The sequence below is a fragment of the Rhagoletis zephyria genome, unplaced genomic scaffold (genome assembly GCF_001687245.7).
Source record: "Rhagoletis zephyria isolate East Lansing unplaced genomic scaffold, Rhagoletis_zephyria_1.1 Rzeph_scaffold_02475, whole genome shotgun sequence".
NCBI classification, from domain to species: domain Eukaryota; kingdom Metazoa; phylum Arthropoda; class Insecta; order Diptera; family Tephritidae; genus Rhagoletis; species Rhagoletis zephyria.
The window spans coordinates 4777-16678 of record NW_016159559.1 but is presented as its reverse complement, the minus strand read 5'-3'; the positions used below and the strand labels follow the sequence as shown (position 1 = coordinate 16678).

General features: G+C 32.3%; 1 protein-coding gene across 1 annotated transcript in view; it reads right to left on the bottom strand.

Annotated features, from left to right (window-relative positions):
- The window catches only part of tefu (Serine/threonine-protein kinase tefu), a 60502-nt gene extending 53700 nt beyond the window's left edge, over positions 1-6802 (bottom strand). The window contains exons 1-8 of the mRNA XM_017621485.1: positions 5733-6802; positions 5471-5648; positions 5240-5415; positions 5037-5175; positions 4605-4975; positions 4394-4535; positions 4197-4317; positions 3995-4139 (exon numbers count right to left, since the gene is read on the bottom strand). Of these exons, the coding sequence (XP_017476974.1) occupies positions 3995-4139; positions 4197-4317; positions 4394-4535; positions 4605-4975; positions 5037-5175; positions 5240-5415; positions 5471-5648; positions 5733-6767 (2307 nt within the window). The 5' untranslated portion in view covers positions 6768-6802. The remainder of the gene's footprint in view (positions 1-3994; positions 4140-4196; positions 4318-4393; positions 4536-4604; positions 4976-5036; positions 5176-5239; positions 5416-5470; positions 5649-5732) is intronic.
- Between the last annotated feature and the right edge of the window lie 5100 nt (positions 6803-11902).

The window sequence follows — 11902 nt, the reverse complement described above, 5'->3', positions numbered from 1 at the left end:
ACTGCAAGCAGTGAGTTTTATGTACTCTCATTTTTGCTTTTGCTTCTTTGCCTTGCTGTATTATTCTCGCAGTCGAAAGCAACTGTTTAAGCAAAATTTGAAAATTTGGCTGCGCGTATCAGTTGTCGCTTGTTGCTATTGTCATCCATCGGTGCGGACTTATTCATTTTATAAAGATTTAAAATAATGCACCGCGTGCAAACAGGAAAAATATTGAAAATTATTTCGATTTTAATGATGACAAAGCTATATGTAAACTTTGCAGTCATTCCTTAAATAGTAATAGGATTTTTAATTTAATTTAATTTACTCAGATTCAAAAAAAATATGCTGGTATGCAGTTTTATAGCCCATTCAATTTTAGTACAATAATGTACAAATCAGGGCCGGCAATCATTATGAGTAAAATAGTTTAAAACGGAAATGATTATTATTTGATTTTTATTTTTTCGATCACAAATAATATTTATTTTTTTATTTTTCGCTCAGAGATAATAATTATTATTGAGTTTTATTTATGATTATTTATTTAATTCAAAAGGCTTTGATTTTAATAATTTTTTTTTTTGCTGACAGCTCGACGTATGTTCCTCCATATACAAAAAAAAATTGCTCATACCTTGTATGGAGAAAAATGCCTAGAGCCGTCAACAAAAAAAAATTATTACAAATCACCGCGATTTCTTAGCTACCTCAAATTTGTACATTGTTGTACAAAAATTGAATGGGCTATAAAGCTGCATACAATTTTTTTAAATCCGCGTACAAATTTTAAAATTTTTATGAAAATTCGTCAAATTTTCCTTAATTTTGTATACAGTTTGAAACTTTGATTTATATGTTTTTTTTTTTTAACAGCAGGCACCATATATATGTACAAAAATAACAAAAGAAATATAGCTTGCAAAACATTGTGAATATTTAAAAAACAAATAAGGGTGTATGCAGATATAATGGATTGAGCGTATATATGTACATACCATATATACATACCGCCAATTTTGTATAAAAATATGGTTCATTCAACAAAAAAAAAAAATATAAAAATAAAATTCCTAAACTTTGTGCAAAACTCGCGAAAATTCAGCAAATTTTCATCAAAATTTTCACCTTTTAATAAGATTTTTTAGAATTTTTTCGAGTATGCAGTTTTGCAGCCCACTAAATTCTCGTAAAAGAAAGTTAGTCAAAAATCGCGTTGATTTTTGAGAATTTTTTCTGTTGAAGGTGTTTTGTATTTTTTCCATATAAAGTATTTTCGAACAAAATTTTTTGTATGGAAGAGACTGCGTGAAAAAAAATTGCCAAAAATCAACGGTAATTCCTAGCTACTTAAAACTTGTGCTTTATTATAATATTTGATTGGGCTACAAATCTACATACTCAAAAAAAATCTAAAAAATCTGATTAAAAAGTTGAAAATTTGCTNTTTTTTTGTATGGAAGACTGCGTGAAAAAAAATTGCCAAAAATCAACGGTAATTCCTAGCTACTTAAAACTTGTGCTTTATTATAATATTTGATTGGGCTACAAATCTACATACTCAAAAAAAATCTAAAAAATCTGATTAAAAAGTTGAAAATTTGCTGAATTTTCGCGAGTTTTGCAGAAAGTTTAGGAGTTATATTTTTATGTTTTTTATTGTAGAATGAACTACATTTTAATGAAATCAGCGGAAAAACATTAGAATGAAAATTGTTGAATATTGTGAAAAATTTGCTGTGCCAATACTTTGTTCCGGCAGTGTATGTACATATGTACAAACATACATATGTATGTATGTACGTACAACCATACAAATGCATTTATGTGTGAAAGTACTCGCCAGAATAACGAATCAAGGAAGATAAGCAAAAGCAAGAATAAAACTACCCCAAACTTACTGCTTGCAGCAACAGCAAATTTTTCTAAACTGGTTTGCTTCGGCTCACTGTGTAAGCAAAACCAAACTGCGATGTCATGATTCAATAATACAAGGTTCGATAAACTGACAATTGTCTCTCTCGCACCGCTCCCTTAGCAGCGGCACGGTGTTGCTTCTTTGCAAATTTGCTTGGAAAAAGTGTAGCTTTGGTGTGAAATAGAAGTATAAGCTTTTGTGCAATATGCTTATTTGTATATGCATATGAAGCCTATTTAACTGATAAAAACATAAATTGTTTTTAAATTGGATGTTTACATCAATCTTATAGTAGTTTTATTTTAATTTTGAGTCTTTTTGCAGTATTTATACAGCTAAATAGCACATACATTACGTTACTCACATAGATATAAAAATATTACGTTCAATATTTCGTTTAAAATGCCAGATTTCCTGGAAATACATTAGAATTTACAAAAGGAATTTCACTACTAATTGAGTACTTTTCTACTACCATTTTCACACCAAGAGATTTCATTCCTCCCCTTTCTCCGTCCTTCGTAAATGCAACCTTTTGTAAGGGAGTGTCAAACCGCGGCTGTCAATAATTATCTAACCTTGTATTATTGAATCATGCTGCGATGTAAGCAAAAGCAAATGATTTCATGTCTCCTTTCGCATTTGCTGTTTGCTGTCGCTGCTTTACTTTTCTTAAGCCACAGCGAAGCAATTGCATATGCATTGAAAATGATCAAGGGCTGCTTGCTTCAAAAAGCAAAAAAGTGTTGCTTATGCTATTTTAATGCATTTAATTTCAGGCATTAGTTTTCGAGTGATGCGCGTACAAACATAGAGACAGACAGATAGACAGTCAGACAAAAAGTCTTATGTTGCTCTAATAAAAACCCCCTATATTAATTTTTCTTTAATATCTATTGTATAAAAACATCGGCCTTTTACAATTTTTTTATATGTTTGGACTGAAAAAACGTAATTTCCTACCCAAAAACGTCTTTTTCAAATGTATGCACAAAGAATTGTTCTTATTAAACTTTTATTGTATACAAAGGTCTATATGTACGTACGTAAGGTATATTAAAATGTCATTTGCTCTGTCACATTTAAAATTCATTCTAAACTGGTTTGAGATCGTAAATATAAAAATCATTTTATACATACACTTGTGATCAGCTGATTAAGTCACGATTTTGCCTGTTTCTTTTTTGTTTATTATTTTTCCATAAAAGCCTAGCTCATTATATAACAAACAAAATATAAATCCACATTTCAAAATTTGTGCAAAAATCATAAAAAATCTGCAAAATTTCAGCTAGATTTTGAACTTTTTATTCAGATTTTTGTAGAATTTTTTTGAGTATGCAGGTTGGTAGCCCATCAAATTCCAGGCCAATAATGTGCAAGTTTTAAGGTGCTAAAGAATCGCGTTGATTTTTAACATTTCTTTTTTCTTGTCGACATTTGGTTAAGTGGTCGGTTGTCGAAAATGCTAAATTACGTTCTGTTAAGAAGGAACATAGTAATATTTCAGCCTTTTTACGTTCATTACATTTTCAATAAGGGGCCCCATGTGTGTCATTTGTGTCATTTTCTTTATGCGCTTAATTAAGGGTTAAGTCATCTTTGTCCAAAGAATAAATATTTTTTGAAGCAGCTGCTGCAAAAAACAAAGCTTGTAAAGATTTATCAAGAAAATAATCAATTAAATTCCGCAAAATAACTAACTAAAAGCATTACTGATATTTTTTTTAATTGTTCATTATTATTTCTCACAAACTCCCGATCACCGCCACACGGCAACACTCGATTAGTTTGACAGCAATTTCAGCAGAAATAAAAACTGCTAGTGTAGCACGAGCAAGCTGAAATAAATTTGCGAAATCGAATTGAGCTCTTTCAGTTGCAGTCACACCATGCAACTTTAATTTCTGAAACTGATTTCCGAAAAGTGACAGGAAGGTCTTTGTGGCTGTTCACACATGGAAATAAAATTTCTCTTTCGCAATTTGACAGCGGAATGCGTGGAAAAGTGGGAAATATTGTCACTTCTGACACGCTCTTATTCGTCTTTGATGATAATAAAACATGATTTCTGCAAAAAATTTCAATCAGTACCTTCAAAATTTCTTCGTCCGTTGCATATTTGTTTAGTTTCTTGAAATCGGCCTTTGCGACATATAACAGAGTACACGCCGCAATCATCGCAATATTTTGCATAATGAATTCGTCTTTGCTTGCATAACATAGAAAAAATGGAAATCTAAAAGTATAATTTTTATGTTAACAATCACAACAAAGAACAAGAAACAAAGCGTACTTAAAAATTGGCCAATTATTAGCTATCCAAGCTGTTATTAAGCTATTAATATACGGCTTTGTCAACTGCGATCGCGAACAGCCAAAAAAATCACAAACTTGTGTAAACTCGTTCAAGTCGGCTGCAATAGATTTTCGTTCAATCAAACGAATATTACTCGTCTAGCAATGATTAGTACTTAAAGCTTCTATTTTCACCTTCTGTTAGTTTCTTTGAAGCATACAAATTTGCCAACTCCTTTAAGGCATTTTCTTGATAATAGGAGCTGAAGGCAATAAGAGCCACTAAGAGCTGCATTACTACTGAACTTCGATTTTGTGCCAGATCTGTGGTGGAGTCCTATAACACAATTTATTTGGGTATATACATAATATTTAGGAAATGTGTGTGACTTTTTTTCCAACATACTGTTAAATTTTTCCAGTTTATGACAGCGAAAAGCTCCTGACACATTTTGTGATGCTCCTGAATATAAAATGATGATGTTGTACTCTTCAGCCAATTGGCATCCATTAGTGATGTTATTGTGCTTATCACAGAAAATTGAATTCGGAGAGATGGAAAGGACAAAAACTTTATCACAGATTTGCAAATATTTCTAAATCCTTCTTTTGTCCAGATTCCATCGCAATGCCGTGAGATCAGTCGAACAGTTTTCATCAAATTGCTCGCTATTTTTGTAGAATAGTTCTTTTTGTAAGCGATTTTAAGTAAAGATGTTAACGCTACGAACATATTTTCTAAAAGCTCAGTATTTGAGTACACATACTCGAAGATTTCTGTAAACAAAAAGAATTTATCGTAGAAAATTATATATTAATCAATGGCGTAAATCTTCACCTGGGAGCATTTCAACTAGCGTATCAATGATTTTGTGGTCCATGTGGTACAATCGGAAAATTAGTTTTAATTTGTCTACGAACCATACACCTATCTGACAGTTTTCGGCCTCGCACTTACTTTTTTGAGTACAAAATATCTGAAATCATGAAGTATTACAATCGGATCTTAATAGCGGTAGGCTCTTAAATAAATGTATGTACTTTTATGAGTGGGAGAAGAATATCTAAATCGTTACGAATGTTGAATACATATCGGCATATATGATGGAAGGCATCTTTTTGGTGAGTATTACTAGCACATAGTTCAGCGAGAATACGCAGCGATGTAAAACGAACATCGGCCCAGTCGCTGCTTTTACTTCGCTGGTGCTGAGAAGCTGTAAAAAAGTAGAAATAACAAATATGGAAAACAAGCTCAATTACATAACATACCGCTATGCAGTAAACTTGCTCCCAAAAAGTTAACCAGTTCCTCTAGCGGCTGTGTCTCTAAAAACTGTATCAATACCTGACTGGAAGTAAAAGCTTTTATAAACGCTTCTAAATGTTGCAGAATTTCCAATAATTCTGTTTGTTCTATAATTCGGGGATCATTGCTTTTCAATTGAAACTGCAGGAATAAAGAAACCAATAAAAAAAAAACAAAGTATTAAGAATCCCCTGGTTATTTTATCATTATGTAGGCAAAACTGACCTCCATATGGCTAAGGAAAAATCCAACACGCTTAATTAGTGGACACTGTGCTAAATTTTCTTTTGTAAACACTTTATAGTACAGCAACGCTTTCGACAAGTCTGCTAATTTATACAAGGATGTCAGGTCTGAAATAATACTGGCACAGGAGGTTTCTTTTGAAATTTCCAAATTTACTGTACGCATCAGTAATTCATAAGTATTCTGAAACAAACAATTATTCAATGATTTGGACAACGCGTTCATTGGGTGGGCCAATTTCGATATTGAATTCAAAATTTTTCCGTGGTCCTCCAGGCAAACAAATTTTATGTTGTATTTGTATTGAAGCATGTTTAGATCATACGATTGTCTTTGTATTTCATCTCGATAAGCGGTCGATGAAAATATCTGCTGCTCATCTAGGAAATTTATAACTGCAATCGCGCATGTGTCGTTTATCAGCGTAATGTTGACTGGGGCGATATTAAGTAACATGCTCCTGGCATTGATTTTATCGTTTACCTCATAGGCCCAATTTATAATCCTTTCAATGGTGCTGGAATTTTTGTCCACTCCACAAATATCAGAATTTATTAAAATTTGACGTATAGTTTCAAACGCTTCGGCACGCCTCAGAATGCTATTAGTTATAATAGATTGGATTAAATTGTTACTCGCTTCTGACGATAGCTTGCCATGCTTTATTAAAGCTTGCAAAAGTAGTTGTTTTTCCATTATAATAATATTGTTCTCAGATGACTCGGAAATTAAGAAATTTACAATTTTGTTCCATGTCTCCGTACAATCACTGACATAAACTTTATTGAGGCTTGAAATCTGCTCCTTTTCAAAAAATAAAATTGCTATCAAACTTCGGCGTATACTGCGCCAAGTCATCGCATTCGAAGAAATGTTTAATACAGTTGATATCACTTGCAGCAACTCATGGTAATTGGTGAGATTTATTACATTTTGCTGATTACTTAGTAAAGAACCTAGTATTGCAAACCTGAAATATATGGATGTATTCCTAAGCGTATTAATACACAGCATACATATTTTGCAGAAGAAGTCTAATTGCGTAACTTAATTGCCAATCAGTATCCTGCTATGGTTGCGCATACTAGAACTTTTTTATATACTAATGGAATAAGTTTATGTATGAAACTTTATAGAACATCATCTCTCTAAAATAACATAAAACATGGGATCCTAAACCGTTGGTAAATATTTTGTAGACATTTGCGGTCACATTTTTGCTAAGCGTTTGGCTGAGCTTATCCTCTAATTTGTGGTGTGTCTCTTGATGTTATAACACAAATGGATGGACCCTCAATTTTACCTCCGAACCGCAAATGGTTTATGGCACAAATGAACTCGGAGGTTTGCTATTGCTTGCCAAAGATTGACCGCTGTTAGATAATACTCTTTTCTATTGTTATATATTGCTCGGATCAAGAATTGAACCCAGGTCCTACCAAGTGGTCGTTCGCACCTCTAACCACTCGGCTACAGCGGGTATCCTGACATATTCTACTCTACCTTATAAATATTTTGGCGAACGTTCGAAAGTTACCTTGATATCCAGTACGCATATCGGACTGAGACCGAAATCATAACCAACCTTGGTTTTCCAACGTTCATAGTATATTGGAAATACATTCGAGATGGGTTCGAAAAAAATGGAAACAATACTACAAGAGAGATAGTGGAATCCTGCTCATTCTCGAAGAGAAATATAAGACAGTCACCCTCTCGCATTAAATTTCAATTTCAATTCGATAATGGGCTGGATTTCGAATTCAGAATGAAGGGAAAATATATTCGATAACGAGGGTTCTGTTTTACTGGAAAATGGCCTAGTTCTCGAATCGAATACTAACCTTTTCCACATTCGTTATCGAAGGTGGGACTTGAAAAAAGTGTTAGTTTCCCAATCATTCTCAAATTGTTAACCAAGCCCAATGTTTATTGGGTACATAAGAAACATATATACACATGTATGTATTAGAGCGGGTCGATTTGTATAGGACCGAAAAAACGGAAAAATCGCATATGCGGAAAATGCTCTACGGATCATTCTGAGCAAGTTTGCCTAAGAAACTATGGGTCTAAAACCAATTTCGAGCCAGCGATTTTTAAGGGGAAGTTTCACTACGCGATTTTAACAACTCTTGTTATTGCTAAGTCAGCTAAACGACAATTTTAACAATTTAGCTATTCAGTAAACGTTTCCCTAACAACATTCGTTAGCGCCAAATCAGCTGTTGTCGTTAACGATATCAAAGGCCGCTAATTTGACGACGTCTAGATTGGCGTTGTTAATAAAACATAAATCATCAAAATATCAAAAATCAAAGGATTTTTCAGCAACATCAAACTTGCACTTCCTTGTACTAAAATTTAATGGGCTACAAAACCGCATAAATAATTTTTTTATAATTGTCCAATAGGACGTAAAACAAATATAGAAATCTGGAAGTTAAATCGTGATAATTCTATTTTTTTAATCTTACAGAAGCTGAATATGCCTTGATTTTAAAGGAATTGAATAATTAAAGTTTTCAATTTAATACGTGTACATCCTTTATTAAAAATATAAATATCATATATGTATGTGCATGATACAAAAAACAAGGTAGTTCCATTGTCACTTTTTCGTCGCCATATTAACAACCTGACAATTAAACAGATTGTGACATCTCGTGCTACCATACCCAATATCTAAAATCCTTCAAATTTTCTTATTAATTTTTTGTCGATTTAAAAATCTTTTCATAGTATTTTATTCCTGTTTCACGTGAAAAAGCTGTTAGATCGCATATAAAATTTGTTTCTGTCAAATAAGTGTGAAATCCCAAAACATTTCCTCAGCAAAGAAGTATTCTGTTCACGCTGTGAAAAAACTTGCAACATGAAGCTAGCAACACAATTTTCATGACATTTTTAAATACATATGTACATTTTAAATTGTGTGAAAGCTGTCAGTTTATAGAATTCAGAAGCGGCAAAAACAAAGGGGGGTTAAGAAATTAAACCTTACCCAAGCCAATCGTAAAACTTGCGATGCAATTTCAGCTTGTCTGACGGTCTTGGCAAGAATGTAATCCCTCAAGGTTTAGCTTAACATGGTTCTAGGGATACACCCTGTGATCATGTTACTTTCCAGAAGGTGTCGCGCCCGTTTTTCTGTACATATTTCCATTGGAAAATGCCTCATCTCAGTATTCTAGGTAAATGCTTCCAGAGGTATCTATGCGTCTCCAGAATTTTAGTTTATATGGCTTATACCGCTAGCTCTTTTCAATGGCTACGAGATCGTTTTCATATACCCCCATTTTTCATATAGGGTACTCACAGTTTACTTCTAAAGTTAAAAGGTGGCAACTTTAACAAGATAACACACTCGAACTGTGAGCAACCCTTATGTTTAAATAAAGTATTAAGTTGATCAACAATACCACGCATTGCTAGACCGTTTGCCTTTCACGCGTTTGTGTTTAGAGAGCATCAACAAACCACATACATATTTCTCTCTATTCTCTCTTCTCTTTTTTATACTCAGCTAGCACAGCGCAAAAATAAAANAAATTTGTGTCCGAAATTTCAAAAAAATCGGTATAGCCGGTATGGGCATTGTGACTCCTCAAGGGAAATGAACTAATGATTGCAAAAAATGAAATCAAACGTCGTAGGTGACCAAAAAGGAACATTAGACTTCATTCTCTCAACTTCTCAGAATGTAGAAAAGCTAAGAAATATATAATAAGATAGGATATATTAAAACAGCCTCCAGAACATTTACCAAAAGACGCCCCTGAACTACACAAATCAGTTGATTGAAAATTTGTTTTTATCTAAATATATACTTCACTTTTGGATGTGTCAAAATTTCATGTGAAAACAATATGTGTTGCTGGAAAAATTTCACGGCCCATGGGTCCCAAAGTAAATTCCATTTGCTGTTAAATGGACAAAGACAAAATGTATTAAATAACACATCGAAATGTATAAGTTCAGTGTCAAACTCATCGTATCCGATATATAAAATCACATTGTGAAATAATCAGATGACATGAGGACACTAAAAAAATTTTTAAATATGTTGTATTAATATTAAAATAATCATTTGGCAAGTTGTTATTGAATTTAATGTAAAATTTAAACGTTTTTAAGATAAGATATTAATTATTTTTAAAAGGTAAATATTAACACAACTATTTTATTTATAATCCCAAATTTAGGATATAAAATCTCCCTCACCAAAAAACTTACAATTGGGTAACGCCGCTTCCAATTTTTCACAATTGAGCAATTGTCAAAAATCTGCTTTTTAATCAAAAAGTTGTTTATTGAAACTACCTTNACTTACAATTGGGTAACGCCACTTCGAATTTTTCACAATTGAGCAATTGTCAAAAATCTGATTTTTAATCATATATGTAATACTTCTATATTGGTAGTAAGCTAACATCTCAATGTGTAAGCATTCCGAAATCAAAGCGAGATAGTCTAGTACTGTTTTTGTCAATGTATTGTGTACTTGAGTGCCGTTTTTGTAAATGTGTCGAGTACATGTTTATTTATAAACGTATGTGTTCCGTTTCTTTCGTACGTGTTTATAGATATATCTGTACTGTAGTGTTTTCGGACGGTACTAGCTCTTACTGCCAATATAGGTGTATTACATATATGTTTTTAATCAAAAAGTTGTTTATTGAAACTACCTTCTTTTTTGTATCATGTGTATGTGCATATTTAAATATTTCTTTATTAATCATCATGATATTAGCATAATAAAATCAGTCTTGAAAATAAATATGTTCAAAATGTGCATACAGTGATTTTTTTTAAATATTAACAAACTTTTTCATGTTAAATGATTTTTGTAAACTTTTTACAGCTAGGAGTAAAATATAGCAGCATAATTCAAAATTATGTTGTTTGCTACTTATGTGTATTTATTTATTATTAATAATTTTATTTTTAATAGTCCCATCTACTATATAACAACAGAAACCACATGAATATAACTTTTAAAGCTTGCACAAAATTCACAAAAATCAATCAAACTTAAAAAAATTTGCAACAAGAATTCGAACTTTTTATTCAGAATCTTTATAAGATTTTCGGGTATGCAGTTTTGTAGCCAATTCAATTTTAGTCTAATAAAGTGTAAGTTTCAAGTCGCTAAAAGTTACCGTTGATTTTTTAGATTTTTTTTTGTGGAGTGTGTTGTGCATTTTCTTCCATATAAAATGCTTGTGAACTTTGTGCTCACACGAGCGCCTTGGCATATGCAACGGATTTGTGCCCATTAGCGGCAGCACAGTTAGTGAATCGCACAATCGTTACTGCAAACAACAAAAATTGTTAACTGACAACTCGACAAGTCGCATTGTTACAAGTAATTTTTAGCAAAAAAAAACCGACTTCAACTCTCATATAAAAAAAATATATGCATATATATATCTCATGATCCACTGATCGGATCTCAACCAGATTAGTATGGGACCACCTCTGAGACACTACCTTTCCGATGCAAAAAGAATTATCGAAATCGGTTGACGTGGTCCAAAGTTATGCGGTAACATACATAAAGAAAAAATAAATAAAAATTAACAAGTAATTTTTAGCAAAAAAAAAACCGACTTTAACTCTCATATAAAAAAAAATATATATATATATATATATCATGATCCACTGATCGGATCTTAACCAGATTAGTATGGGACCACCTCTGAGACACTACCTTTCCGATGCAAAAAGAATTATCGAAATCGGTTGACGTGGTCCAAAGTTATGCGGTAACATACATAAAAAAAAAATAAATAAAAATTAACAAGTAATTTTTAGCAAAAAAAAAAACCGACTTTAACTCTCATATAAAAAAAAATATATATATATATATATCATGATCCACTGATCGGATCTTAACCAGATTAGTATGGGACCACCTCTGAGACACTACCTTTCCGATGCAAAAAGAATTATCGAAATCGGTTGACGTGGTCCAAAGTTATGCGGTAACATACATAAAGAAAAAATAAATAAAAATTAACAAGTAATTTTTAGCAAAAAAAAAACCGACTTTAACTCTCATATAAAAAAAAATATATATATATATATATATCATGATCCACTGATCGGATCTTAACCAGATTAGTATGGGACCACCTCTGAGACAC